General features: G+C 44.6%; 4 protein-coding genes across 4 annotated transcripts; 1 reads left to right on the top strand and 3 right to left on the bottom strand.

The window, feature by feature from the left end:
• Nucleotides 1-181: 181 nt before the first annotated feature.
• LOC115393434 (zinc finger protein 436-like) lies at nucleotides 182-3,405 on the bottom strand. Its single transcript, XM_030098420.1, has 3 exons — nucleotides 3,159-3,405; nucleotides 2,316-2,506; nucleotides 182-2,020 (listed from the first exon to the last, which is right to left on the bottom strand). Exons 2-3 carry the CDS (start codon nucleotides 2,503-2,505, stop codon nucleotides 1,125-1,127), a joined length of 1,086 nt encoding a protein of 361 aa, XP_029954280.1. The 5' UTR covers nucleotide 2,506; nucleotides 3,159-3,405; the 3' UTR covers nucleotides 182-1,124.
• A 462-nt stretch (nucleotides 3,406-3,867) lies between these two features.
• On the bottom strand, nucleotides 3,868-6,118 carry LOC115393435 (zinc finger and SCAN domain-containing protein 2-like). Its single transcript, XM_030098421.1, has 3 exons — nucleotides 5,889-6,118; nucleotides 5,448-5,654; nucleotides 3,868-5,353 (listed from the first exon to the last, which is right to left on the bottom strand). The coding sequence occupies exons 2-3, from the start codon at nucleotides 5,632-5,634 to the stop codon at nucleotides 4,629-4,631; spliced, it is 912 nt and encodes a 303-aa protein (XP_029954281.1). The 5' UTR covers nucleotides 5,635-5,654; nucleotides 5,889-6,118; the 3' UTR covers nucleotides 3,868-4,628.
• A 281-nt stretch (nucleotides 6,119-6,399) lies between these two features.
• pkmyt1 (protein kinase, membrane associated tyrosine/threonine 1) lies at nucleotides 6,400-10,229 on the bottom strand. The gene is made up of 8 exons (XM_030098418.1): nucleotides 10,121-10,229; nucleotides 8,657-9,048; nucleotides 8,323-8,560; nucleotides 7,958-8,228; nucleotides 7,774-7,880; nucleotides 7,513-7,685; nucleotides 7,120-7,331; nucleotides 6,400-7,045 (listed from the first exon to the last, which is right to left on the bottom strand). Exons 2-8 carry the CDS (start codon nucleotides 9,020-9,022, stop codon nucleotides 6,694-6,696), a joined length of 1,719 nt encoding a protein of 572 aa, XP_029954278.1. The 5' UTR covers nucleotides 9,023-9,048; nucleotides 10,121-10,229; the 3' UTR covers nucleotides 6,400-6,693.
• A 69-nt stretch (nucleotides 10,230-10,298) lies between these two features.
• Nucleotides 10,299-12,887, top strand: LOC115393436 (elongin-B-like). The gene is made up of 4 exons (XM_030098422.1): nucleotides 10,299-10,372; nucleotides 11,292-11,426; nucleotides 11,623-11,731; nucleotides 12,677-12,887. Exons 1-4 carry the CDS (start codon nucleotides 10,370-10,372, stop codon nucleotides 12,787-12,789), a joined length of 360 nt encoding a protein of 119 aa, XP_029954282.1. The 5' UTR covers nucleotides 10,299-10,369; the 3' UTR covers nucleotides 12,790-12,887.
• Nucleotides 12,888-13,340: the final 453 nt, after the last annotated feature.

The raw sequence follows: 13,340 nt of genomic DNA, 5'->3' as shown, positions 1-13,340 counted from the left end.
GACTTGTTCTGTTTATGGCTGCCTAGATAAACTGCACCATCTCTGTCTGTGGGTCTTATTATGCACATTCACACACAATGGTTAATGTGATCTTTCTCATGAAAGCAGGACACAACACAGCTATGTCTGCTTCAGCAGTGATGGAAACCAGTCGATGTAGAAAATCACTCACAGACGTTTATGGTGACAATAATTTACTTTATTGCTTCTGCTGTGCAAACTGTAATCATTCCGCAATAAATACAACCAACAAACAGCAAAGCGCTTAAACGACCGGTGGTTTGCCTCCACTATTGCTCCCATTATCCTCTTATTGCTTGCGTTTCAGAGAAACCACCATGGCCGCGAAAAAGATTCCTGCGTTCAGGAAGAGCATCCGTTTCATTTTAAAGAAGACTGACTTAGATTAGACTTTCTTTACTTTTACACACTGGTCCTCTATTGAGTCTGGAAAATCAGGCCAGCTTCATGGCAGCCATGCTATTCAGCAGTCAAACAGTTTCTGTCTTTGACATTCACTCACTCAGCATGAAAAACTCTTTGTATGTGACCCATAAATTTACTTAAGTAAAGCAAATATATTCAAATGACATCCGATCACGTTTGCTTTTAAAAAGTACGATATAATAAAAGTGCAAACTCTGGCAAACTGGTCCAATCAAGCCTTTTATGAAAGTCTGTGACTTCTAATCCGACCAGATTGTGCCAAATGAGGCTGTGACGGCTCAGACAGTGCCGCAACAAGTAACAGAAGGAGGATTGATGACTGGATGTGTTTCATTAGTAAATCTGACTTTTTTCGACCTTGAAACATGATTTAACAACAGGGGTTGCTTCATAATTGACCACATTTGATCAATTTTTAAAAATACGTTGAAAAGCATTAATTTAAGTTTAGCTGATGTTAATGTTCAGAAACAGACAAATCAAGCATAACCTGCCCAACGGGCTACAAATCAGAAACAAGAGAATCTTTGTATGAATTTAGCAGACCAGCCTTTTCACAAACTCTACTCCTTACAATCTACACACGCTGCAAGTACTTCTTAAACTACGGGCGCAGTCCCCAACAGTGGAAGAAACTCAAGCAAATCCCGACTTGACAGAAGAATGGGGTTTTGGAATCACAGCTGCGGCTCGCTCCACGCCTGCTGGAGCTGCAGAGTCTCTCCGATGTGGATCCTCTGGTGTCTCTTGAGGTTTTCCCCTCGGCTGAAGCTCTTCCCGCACTGCTGGCAGTAATAGGGCTTCTCCCCCGTGTGGACCCTCTTGTGTTTCTTCAGGTCTCCCGTCTGCCGGAAGCGCCTCCCGCACTGCATGCAGCCGTACGGCTTCTCCCCCGTGTGGCACCGCTGGTGGATCCTTAAATTCCCCACCCTGCTGAACGTCTTCCCGCACAGGACGCACAGGTGGAGGTTGTCCGCCTTGGCGTGCTCCGCCCACGCCTGCCTCTCTTCGAAAGCCGCCCTGCTGTTTTTGGAAAACCCATGCCTCCTGTGCGCGCCGTGGCTCGAGTGGACGAAGACGAGTCCGTAAGGCTCGGCGCCGGCCTGCGGGGTCCCGGCCGCAGTTTGGTGGGAGGAGCCGTAGCGGCTCAAATCCACACATTCAGCGGTCTGCGGCTGAACGGACAGCTGCTCTGACGGCGTGAAGTCGGCCGGCTCCGCTTCACTTTTGATGGCGGAAAGGTTCACTCCATAAGGGACGCTGGAGTACGAGCTGTCAGTTGCCGCAGCGCCACTGTCCTTGCTCTCACTGTGCGATGTCTGGACCGCCTTCGCCACCTCTTCTGGTTGTGCTGGGGCCAGCGGTGCCGAGCTGCTCTCTGTCTGAGCCGGAGCGTCACTGCGAGCCTCCTGTTCACCGGACTCCTGCTTCACGCCGCCGTCGCGTTTGTGGCCGTTTATCAGCTTCTGCTCCGTAACACTGGCGTCTGTTTTTGGCCTTTGAATGACACTCACATCCTGCTTGTGGTTCTTAATGTCATCTTTTTCTTCAGGCACACTGGTGGGTGGAGCGGCTGTAAAGAGAAGACAAGAATAAGAGCCTCATTTTAGTACAACCTCTGACTGTTTCATTTTCTTTGATCTGGTTTTCTGCAGTTTCATTGATGACGTAGCAGCAGCCTGTTATGCAATAATGAGCAAAGTTGTTTTGTCTGTCCTAATAGGGGCGTTAGTGTGGAAAAATGACAGATAATTACACCTGAAGTGTATCTGTAGAGGACTAATGCATTGAAACGTTTGATAATTGTGAAGATATATTGTTTTTGCAAATTAAGGTAACGGCAATGACGTGGACTAACTTGTACCCACGTGTATTTTCTCTTGGTATCCTGTCCTGGAGCTCCTGCAGGCGTCTCCTCAGACTCTCATTCTCCCTCTGAGTCCGGACAGTTTTGGCCTGGTACTCGGACACCGTCTCCTTCACCACCTCCAGGACCTCCTGCACCGCTTCGCTCAGCAGTTTGGCCACACGGACATTCAAACGCTCAAGTTTGGACATTCTGCAATCAAATCCGTTTAAAGCCATGAGAAATGACTGAAATACAACACATATAACCAAATGATGTGATGGACTGGTGACCAGTTCAAGGTGCATCTTGCCATCAAAGCAAGCTGAGGTAGGCTCCAGCACTCAGCAATATGGAGGATGGATATTGCTGATGCCATCTGCAGATGTGTGTATGTATTTGTGACCCATGTTACCAGAACACTGAAAACCGCAGTAAACTTTAAAAGCTTCAAAATAATTTGAAAGGATGACTCTAAAAAATAACCAGATACTCAGTGATGTTGTGCTTCTGCACAGGTTGGACTATCTACTTTTATGCTGATTTGGAATCTTGATCCGTTGATAGTAAATAATGTGCATCTGAGCTTTAGATTACAGAATGTATATGGACTATTAGCACATTTTTGCGTTAGATTGTCTCAATAATAAAATTACCCTGTTTAGATAAGGATCAATAACATGTGCATCTGCTGTCACTGCATGTTTACTGGAGATGTGCATTATCCATTAAGCTATAGTCCCGATTTCTACTTTAGGTAACATCAACCTTTGGCTGTCTGCAGTCTTTGCATGTAGATCAAAAATAGATTACATATTAAACACGTGGGAAACCTTCGCAGTTAAACTCGTGTCTGCAGAAGTACCTGCTGCGAGCTGCACAAGTTAGCTTCCTTATAACGGAGGCGGACGACGTTAGCTACATTAGCTTCTCTCCGTGCGCTATTTCTTCTTCTTTGGACATCCAGCAGATCCAAAAGCGCTCATATGATTATCGCTTAATCAAATATTGATTCTTTGTTGTGCAGTTATTTATCAACAACTGGGAATCGTTTCAAATTAAATCAAATGGGAAAAAGTAAAACTCCCAAGTGCAGCGTTAAACAAAGAGGGGCGGCTACGTCATATCCGCAATGTGCCAGCTTTCAAAATAAGAGTCCATTTCAAACGTTCAAAAAGTCCGACGAGAAGCCTTTCCTTCAGTAAAGCAATCATTGTTGCATACATATAAATTTTCTTTCTGTTTTCATATTTCTAAATGTTACTATAGGGATCTGTGGCTCATATATGTTCTCGTTCTGGTTCGATGTTTTAATTTGAAGTTTTCTTGTCACTTCCTGGATTAACACAGACATTCATCTAATTTTGCACTTTATTTTATGATCTAAAAAAATCCAATCATTTTATTCAGAAATGTTTCTTAAATAAAATTGTTTCCATTACAATCCCTTTTAAAAATATATGTAAATAATAATGCTGATCCAGCACTAAAAAAAAAAAAATCTGGTTCTAGTCCTGAAGCTCTCTTAGTACCTCACTTTTTAAGGCCCAAGTAACACCTCAGAGACAATTGATTTATTATTTATGACAATATAATCTTTTATCCAACGGTTCACAGGATGCACACTTAATCTGTTTTCGTTTTGATCACTACCTTGTGAAGTAGTCAGACAAAAAGCAGGGAAATCGCTCTGCAACAGGCTCACTGGCATGTTCACTTTTCCACTTGGTTGACTCTAAACAAGCAGGAACTCAAAAGGGATATCAAAAAGAAGACCTCGTGCCAAAATAAAAAAGTAAACAACAGTGACTCTACTTCAGCCTGCAGGGTATCTTTACAGTGTAAAATACAGTGTAAACAGTTACTGCTGGCTACTTGTGTAACCAAATTTGAACAGAATAGCATAGAATAAATACAAAAGAAAGTTCAAATGTTAAACAAATAAGAGAGAATAAAAACGAAATTAGTGAAATATTAAATGTGTACATTGGTTCACAGTGACTGACATAAATCTCATATTGCCAACATGAAGATGTAGAGAGCCCCTGTAGTAAAGGATTTCAGATTTTTGTTCAATTTGGTGATCACAAACACAACAGTCATGCCATTTCATGCATTTTTGGATGCTACAATGTTCCAAGAAACGGTATGAATCACAAATGGAAGTCACTGTTATGTTTCACTGGATTTATTGCCAGAAAATGTGACTAAAAACTATCTTAAATTGCACTGTTTTTTAAGAGTTTAACTAATTGTGTTTGTCATACTGCTGCTGTAACACTGCAATTTCTTCCTGTGGGACAAATAAAGGACTTTCATTTCAATTCAATTCAATTCAATACATATGTGTCAGTTCATGTTTCTTCATGTTACTTGAGTTACTGAAGCTTTTGCCGCAGTAGCTGCAGCCGAACGGCTTCTCCCCGGTGTGGTACCGGAGATGCACCGTCAGGTAGCTGGACTGGCTGAAGCGCTTCCCGCACACCGGGCAGCCGTACGGCTTCTCCCCCGTGTGCACCCGGCTGTGCTTCTTGTAGTCCCCGGCGTGCCTGAAGGTGCGTCCGCAGAGGGCGCAGAAGTACTGCTTCCTTAAGTTTCTGCGGAACGCCGTGCATCCCGAGCCCGTCCTGTCTGGCGGCGTCTCTTCTCTCGCCGTTTGGGAGTGTGCAGCGCCGGGCTCGGGGAAAACTCCTGCTTGAGGGTTTAATCTGCTACTTGTGTCAATTTGGAAATGACTCACGATTTCCGGACTGTCTTCCGATGGAGGCTCGACCTTCAGCTTCTGGTCATTCTCACTGAACGGAAGATCTGCAGCAGGGTTCGAGAGCGGCGCCGTCGCCTCAACAACAGGGTTCGCTTGGGGATTTTCGAAGTCTTGTAAGATAACGTTTGGTCCTGACGCAGCTTCAGGAGACAAAGAGTGGGTCGCCACTGATGTGATGGACATGTCACAGTCTTTAAACCGACATGGGGGACTAATCACGGCCTCCTTATCAGAAGAGACGAGCTGGACGTCTTCTTGAAGCGTGTCTTTCTGTCGAGGAGACGGTGGATCCAACACTTGAACACATAAAACAAAGAAAAAATCATCAGTTTGAAGAAACTCTTTCAGTATTTCCGGATAAGAGCAGTCAGGTTTTCAGTGTTTTCTCACGGTTGCTTGCGCTGATGTGATCGTGGAGCTCCTGCAGCCTCCTCTTCAGACTCTGGTTCTCCCTCCACGTGCGGGCTGTCTTCTCCTGGTACTCGGATACTGTCTCTCTCACCATGTCCAGCATCTCCTGCACCGCTCTGGAGAGCAGCTTCTCCACCCGGGCGTTCAGATGGTCCACTTTAGACATCTTCACTGATCAAACAGAGTCTTAAAGCAATAAAAATGAAATAAAATGAGGTTTTATCTGTGTGAAATTCCCATTTGAGATATAAGTCTTGCAGAAATATCACTTGGACTTGTTGAGAGCCATGACTTTGTTTGAAATTTGCAGTACATGAACTTATCTGGAGCTGATATTAAAAACATAACAGAAATGCGATTTTTAAAAGACTCAGAGCTGGACTGTGATCAAGAATACAAGCAAAAGGAACAGGAACATACCTTAGCTTAATATAACTCCCCACAACAGGTGAAGAATTTCATGAATGCCGGATTATTGTTGCTCCTCAAACTACAACCCGTTATTTATTTACTTTCTTACTCTGTTGACACACAGCGGAAGTACGGAGGAGTCACTCGTTCATGGGAATTTTAAAAAAATTCTCAATTCTCTTGGTTATTTTTCACTTTTGGGGCTCTTTGTTTGGTGATCAGGAGCTGCAGTTTACAAGCGGAAGTGTCCGCTGGGGAAAAAAAAACCAATTAATCAATCTACTTCCGGGACTAAAGGTTTCTAATGCTTGTCGTTGCTGCCATCTGCTGGCGAGGATCCGAATAATCCCACAGGTTTGCGCCTTCTTTTCAAAAGACGCATTTTAGAATTTAAACTCCTAATAGGCTTAAATTGCACAAATAAAACCAGCAGTCAGATTTGTTCTTTCTTGTGTTTTATAGTCACAACCCGTTTGATCTTGTTCTCCTTTGTTTACAGTTTTTATAACTCATAAGATCAATCTCTTAATGCACAACAGGCTACTGATGAACAACAGCAGTCTATTTACAAAAACTTAAAAAAAAAAAAAAAAGTGCATTAAAAGTCTGACTCCATGTTCACCTTTGTCCCAAAATTCACTTCTTTTTAAATACATGTTAGCAAAGAAATACACACAGTAAGAAGGAGCCGTGAGACGGTTACAAAAAAGCAAAACCCGACACATTTTACACAACTTAATGGTACGTATTTATACACAGGGTCGTTTTTAAGAAAAAAAAAAAACTTTGTTCATGGCAGTAAAACGGCAGTGACTTAGGATTGTCCTTCTGAAGACGTTTCCTCAAACAGACTGAGGAGGTTTTTTGGTTCGAAGCCGGGTCGCGGTTCGGCCTCGTCCGTTTGGAGTCGCCTGCGGCGGCCCCGCTGCAGCGTCCTGGCGGGCGAGGGGCCCGTCTGGAGCTGGGTGAGCAGGGGGCTGCCGCCCGGCGTCAGGGTGCAGCACGAGCCGTTGGAGTGGATGCTGGACGGAGTCCGGGCCAGCTTCAGGGAGGACCAGCTGGACACGTCGGAGTGAGAGGGCGAGCGGGCCGGGCTCCGGTGGCCGCTCAGCGGAGAACCGTGGACCGGAGTGGAGGAGTTTCCCATCGACAGCCTGGATCTGACTCTGTGGAGCAAGACGGTGAGAAATGAACAAACAGGAATCACAGCTTTGGCAAGAGCAGGATCCGGTTCCTCTACCTGTGGGAGAACATGGGGGAACGCGTGGTGTGTGTGCTGTGAAACACTCCGTCACACTCCGGGCTTTCCGAGTCCGTCTGGATGACACTGAGGGACACGTTCAGGTCTCTGTCCCAGCTGTCTTTAGGAGGAGTGCAGGGAGCCGGCTTGTTCCACCACGGGAAGGAGAAATGAAATGGAGACAGGAGTCGACTCCCAAAGCTCACCACCGACTTCAATCACAGGGAAAAAAACAAGGAAAATGAATTTTAGAAAATCAAACATTTTCACGACATGTTCACTGAACTGCATTTCAACATGATTCAGAATTGTAGTGAGTTGTGAGTTTCCTATAACTTCAGTTTAGTTATCATTTCCAGTATAAATGCGTAGAGAGGTTTCGAGACACGTTACCTGGCAGAGGGAGGCCAGGGTCAGCACAGTCTCAACGACCATGAGGTAAAGGCGCCGTTTCCACCTCCGCTTCCTCACAGAGGGGAGAGCGAGGAGCTCAGAGACTGTCGCTCTGGTTGATGGTTCTGGGGCCAGCATCATCCGTAAGACCGTCTGCAGCTCAGCTGACAGGCCTGCAGACACAGATCCACGATGGCATGAGACACACGGCCAGTAAACGTAAGGGGAGCATCTCGAAGGATCTGATGAAGTCAGTCTTACCGCTGGTGAATTCTAAAGGCAGACAGCCTTGTCTAAGCTGCTGCCATCCCTCGCCACCATTTGGAACCTCGATATTACAGGCAAGCTCCAAAATAGAGACTCCCAAACTGGAAGAAAAGCACATTTTTGTGACTGATGAAAATTGAAATCAAATCATTTCTTTATGTATCTCTTTTTCTTCTACCTAAAAACATCTGCGGCAGGTCCGTACTCCCCGCGGAGCAGCTCTGGAGCCATGTATCTGGGATCTCCCTCCTGGGCGTCCTCCTTCTCGTTTGCCCCGGCGCCCGTCTGCTTCACCTCATAGAGCAGCCCGAAGTCCCCCAGCTTCAGGCGGCCGGACCGAGTGATGAGGACGTTGGCCGGTTTCAGGTCCAGATGCACAAAGCCGTGAGAGTGGAGGTGCTGCAGCGCGGCGAGGAGGTCGCACAGGTAGGCCCAGGCTGATGGCTCATCTGGACGTTGGAGCAAAACCCCAAAGGTGAGGGAAACAATTTACACTATTTAACAAAAACCTTAATGTATAACACGACCAATAACTGGACAGACCTGGACCGGGAGGCTGGTTCTCGGCGTGGAGCAGCAGGCTGGTGCTGCAGAGCTCGGTTTGAATGAACAGCCGGTCACTTTCCTCCCAGGCGGCCACAAAGTCGAGGATGTGAGGGTGAGGACAGAGGCGCTCGTGGTTCCTGGCCTCCCTCACGCTCCGGTTTCTCTCAAGGTTTCCCCTGAAGCGCTGAGCGGAGCGCTTGACTGCATACTGATGCCCATCTTTGGTGCTTTGCACCTGGGAGAAAAAAGAAAAAGATTACATTAACGATTAATGGTAGTTAATGGTTTCAAATACAGACAGTACAATACAAATATGAGCCGTCTCTCTCACCTTGTACACCTCTCCAAAAGATCCTCTTCCCAGCAGTCCCAGATTAGTAAAACACTGACTGAAGTAGGACTGCTGTTTGTTGGGATTGTATACAGAATTTGGAGGAGGTGATTTAGTCAGTGAAGCAGACAGCGGCGTCCAGGGGGACTGAGGCTGGGGGAACAACCTGCTCACAGAGGGACATCCTTTGGAGGGTGGCAGCGGAGGCAGAGAGTTGGAGGGTCGAGGCGGAGAGGAGCAGGACGAGGAGGAGGAGGAAAAGTGGGGACGGCGCTTTTTGAGGGAGAAAGACTGCTCTGCGTGAGAGAAGTGGGCTGGGAGAGGGAGAGGCATGCTGGGCATCGGAGCTTCCACAGCGACAGACATTGTGCCGGCACTCTTTCAGCTTCTTTCTATGAAGACAGAAGAAATATTTGAAAAACTAGCAATTGAGACTGATTATTGTTATCAAAGGTCACATTTGAAGTTAATATACTTTTTTTTCTGTTAAATTAATGGAAAAGGTTAATGTTTTTTCTAGATATCAGTGTCACCTGAAAATGAGTAAAATGAGTATAACCAGAAATATGAAGTGAAAACTCTTTGGCAATGGGAAACAAGTTTGATTAGAAAGATAATTCTCACACATCATGATTTAAAAGCTGTTGTCTTATTTGTTTAAAAGCATGGCATTTTATATATGCACCACTCCGTGAACTAACACAATGAGTGTAGACAGTGGGATTCGTCATGGAGAACAGATCCTGCCATAACAATTAAACATATTTGCAATCTTTGCAACCAAGTTGGAAACCAAAATGGCCAATTCTGCTGCAGGTGGGGAACAGTGCTGCATGCCTCCTGCAGGTGTTCCTGATTTGACACACCTGGCTGTAATGAGCGGTTCATTATGAGGCTTTCTGCAGCGCTCCGCACATGCATGACTTCCAGCTGTGGGGGATAAGAACGATGAAAGTAAACGGGCTCAGTGTGTCCCTCCAGAACCAGGAGGGGCCGAATCTTCAATGCGGGGTTTGTGTGAAACTATTCACATTTGGTAGAAGGGTTGTTTCTGTCAAGCTTTGACATCTCGATCAGCTGGTTAAACGGGTCACACGGGAATGGGCCGATATCTGTATCGATACTATCCTGCAAATCCACTGATACGGTCATTTTCTCCAGGCTACTGGCGCTGTGGACGAGGCGTGGCGAATTACCGAGTAAACATGTTGTAGTTATCCCGATTCTTTAGAACATTAATGTTTGACCGAGGCCGATGTTTTTCCATATGGTAACACTATTCGATATCTTCTAGCGCTAACAACTGTCACGTGAAGAAAAAACTAATTAAATGCTAACGTTAACCGAGGGCGGAACGACCACAACAAACAAAACAACACAATTTCGCCAGCGAGCAGTCAAACGGCGTCCTGTTGCCTGCGCCTGGACGTTAACTTAAAGTTATAAAAACCTTATAATACATACCATAATCCGGGTTTAACGGCAGTTTTCATCGCGGTAGCTGTCAGGCTGACTCCGTGTTCAAATCTGCGAAGAAGAAGAAGACACGAAAATCCACCTCGCGCCAAATTCTGAAGCAGTGACGCAAGGCTGCGTAAGCACGCTCCGTGAATACCGGGCGTCCCTACGTTGCGCAATATCCGCAAGCGGTGCAGTGTAGTCTGCTGCACAACACAGAGCTGGCGCAACTGGCTAGCTAGCCAACCACCTGAGATGGTAACTTTATAACTACTGTATTTCACTAAGTGGGGCTTTTGCCGAGGAATTAGCGGGGCAACGACTCTCGAGGCAGTTTTAGGAATCTTCACGATATGATAAGAGTCGATACTTTCAGCTATAATAATGTTAATCTTGGTTTATGTTTGCTTGCTAGCTCAAGCTAAATTTCCTACCTTAGCTTAGCCTTCTATTCTATGACGGGAGCTATCTTCTTTAGCCGGGCTAACCTTGGACGCGGTGCAGTTTTTGCTGGATAAATTACGTGTTTACATTCCTCTGGTGACACTACTACATAATATCGTTGTTATAATATCTGTTCTAACTTGATTTAAGGCACCGTTTTTGAGTGAGACGCTCATACTGCCTGAGCTAAATCCATGTTAGCTCAAAGCTACATCTGCTTGTCACTGTTTGGCTGAGAATTAATGAATTGTCACTTTTAAACTTTCTGATCACACATTTGACACGTAGTTCGTCCATTATTTTGTCATGTGTTTGGGTTCTGATTTCTGAATCGGTTGAGTGTTTCCCAATCATTAAAATGCAACCTCCAATGACTTTTGAATGAACTGTAAAAAAAAAAAAAAAAAACTATATGGGATTATTATAATTTACATTCGGTTTTAAGGTTTACAAAGTCTGAAGGTTCTTGATTATGACTTAAAAAATTTGACTGTCAAAGTCAGACCTGGCCAATCCAAAGCACTGCAATGAATTTACAGTATTAACAAAGCTTATTGACATGTTGTGCCAAGTCAGCACCATGTGGTTATCATTAAGAGAAATAAATAAATGCCTGATTTACTGTCTGAATTTGAAAATGTATTTTGTAGACGAGAAGTTCTTATATCTAATTCATAAACATGTCATGAAGCCGCTCTGACACATCTTTTATCCTGTTTCCTCTAATTTTTAGGACGTTTTCTTAATGATTCGGCGTCACAAGACCACAATCTTCACAGACGCCAAGGAGTCCACCACTGTGTATGACCTGAAGCGTATTGTTGAAGGAATACTTAAAAGACCACCTGAAGACCAGCGGCTCTACAAAGTGAGTTTTGTGTCAAGGATTTACACTAAGGCTGTAAATATTTTTTTTGCTCAATGAAAACTCATGTCGTTATTCTTAATGTTCACCCTCTCGTTGTGGGTTACATCCTCTGTAAATGTATACCATTTTGTCTTCACAGAATCAAATGTTTTGCCATGACTTTATATTGTTTACATGTTGAATTGTAATTCCACAGGATGATCAGCTGCTAGAGGATAACAAAACTCTTGGCGACTGTGGATTTACCAACCAGACTGCCAGACCTCAAGCTCCAGCTACAGTTGGTCTGGCTTTCCGTGTGAACGGTATGATCACTTCGAGCAGTTTATGTGCCGATCAGGCTCATCATACATGTTTGTTTTTCCAAGATTACAGAAAATTTAGTTGCACCAACAAATTACTTCATTTAGGATTTTCTTACTTGATTCAAACTGAAATGTTGGAGTAAAAGAAATGCAGCGTGTTTATTCTGTTTAATTCCATTCAAAGCTTTTTCCGTGCAAGCAGAGGCTACAAGAACAACTTCACATGCCTACTTATTTAACATTCTCTACGTATTTGATACTTTAATATTCTATGTGGAGCAACACTGTAAGGAAATTCACCCTGAGATAAAACATTTCTGGTTTGTTCATACAGTGAAAATAAGTGTTTTTCTGGCATCGTGGAGTACGTTGAAACAATCGTTGGCTACGATTCAGTGGAGAGCGGCGCTGTGTAGCAAGATTGTATCCAAGTTTATGAAAGCCATATCAGACTGTAACAGATATAAACCAAGTTCCAAAGACCGTATAAACTTTTAGCCGAAATACAGATTGCAAACACTTCAGTATCTGAAAGTAAATTCAACATATAAAAAGTTTGATTGTGGATCCTTCATAAAATGGGGGAGGGGGTTAAAGCAGCGTGTCCTGCTCTGAATTTATTGTCCGTTATCTGGTTTCAGTTTCCGTCATGCAGACGCCTTCATTCTTATGGCCTTTTTAAAGCTGCTATGCGTGATAAGCTGGGGTATGTGCGAAAAAGATTTATGGATGTACATTGTCATCTATTTGACGCTGGAAATCTCAAATACTCGAGTAAAATCCTGTCCACATATGACAACCGCAGTAGAGGCAGGGGTCTTTTGCGCTCTGTGAGTGACTGTTTAAATTAAAACGCTGAACGTTCACAACATGACGGGCGTGACCCCGCCGAGCTCGCGCCGTCACGACGGAGCTCACGTTTCCCCGTCTCTTCTGCCCTTCCAGATGAGATGTTCGAGCAGCTGCACATCGAGGCCTTCTCCAGCCCCCCAGAACTCCCCGATGTGATGAAGCCCCAGGACTCTGGTAGCACTGCCAATGAGCAGGCGGTGCAGTGATGGCAGGACGAGGAGGCGCGCGGTGGAGGGAAGGATGGAAGTGGGTTTGTGTGGATTAACTGCGGTGAAGAAGTAGTAGCGGGGTGGAGGTTGTGTAATGTAAATTCAGCTGATGGATGGGGACGTCGTAGGTAACCAAGCTTATCTATGTTATATCATGCTGTCATCTCAGCCCCCTCACACACAAACATACATTACTTCACGTCTTTCGTTTTAAATTCTATAATTTTCCACATCACATGCAGTTCTGCTCCTTGAATTTGCTCTTCAGCACCAACTCGCTCAAACTTTTTGAGCAGCAGAGGTTTTTTTTTTTTTTGGAAAGTGTTTGTGTGATTGTGTGTGTGTGTGTGTGTGTGTGTGTGTGTGTGTGTGTGTGTGTGTGTGTGTGCTCTTTATTATCAATATTTTGGAAAGAGTGGAGGCATAGTTGTGTCACAGTGCTCTAGAAGTAACATGCATGGGTAAGAGTCCAGTGTTTGAATCTGCAAACTGCATGAACAAATTCTGAACAAAGGCTTTATTTTCACAGAGAAAAAAAAAAAAAACAT

This window comes from Salarias fasciatus, chromosome 8 (genome assembly GCF_902148845.1).
Source record: "Salarias fasciatus chromosome 8, fSalaFa1.1, whole genome shotgun sequence".
Classification (NCBI taxonomy): domain Eukaryota; kingdom Metazoa; phylum Chordata; class Actinopteri; order Blenniiformes; family Blenniidae; genus Salarias; species Salarias fasciatus.
This window is presented reverse-complemented; position numbering and strand designations above follow the sequence as displayed.

Excerpts from the sequence above, each read along its gene's own strand:
- LOC115393436 (XM_030098422.1), top strand. Across the intron at positions 11,427-11,622 it reads AAGACCAGCGGCTCTACAAA|GATGATCAGCTGCTAGAGGA; the intron begins GTGAGTTTTGTG and ends GTAATTCCACAG. Across the intron at positions 11,732-12,676 it reads TCTGGCTTTCCGTGTGAACG|ATGAGATGTTCGAGCAGCTG; the intron begins GTATGATCACTT and ends CTGCCCTTCCAG.
- LOC115393435 (XM_030098421.1), bottom strand. The coding sequence starts at position 5,634 with ATGTCTAAAGTGGACCATCTGAACGCCCGGGTGGAGAAGCTGCTCTCC. Across the intron at positions 5,354-5,447 it reads TCACATCAGCGCAAGCAACC|TGTTGGATCCACCGTCTCCT; the intron begins GTGAGAAAACAC and ends TATGTGTTCAAG.
- pkmyt1 (XM_030098418.1), bottom strand. The coding sequence starts at position 9,022 with ATGTCTGTCGCTGTGGAAGCTCCGATGCCCAGCATGCCTCTCCCTCTC. Across the intron at positions 8,229-8,322 it reads GAACCAGCCTCCCGGTCCAG|ATGAGCCATCAGCCTGGGCC; the intron begins GTCTGTCCAGTT and ends TCCAACGTCCAG. Across the intron at positions 7,686-7,773 it reads GCCTTTAGAATTCACCAGCG|GCCTGTCAGCTGAGCTGCAG; the intron begins GTAAGACTGACT and ends CTGTGTCTGCAG.
- LOC115393434 (XM_030098420.1), bottom strand. The coding sequence starts at position 2,505 with ATGTCCAAACTTGAGCGTTTGAATGTCCGTGTGGCCAAACTGCTGAGC. Across the intron at positions 2,021-2,315 it reads GATACCAAGAGAAAATACAC|CCGCTCCACCCACCAGTGTG; the intron begins GTGGGTACAAGT and ends TTCTCTTTACAG.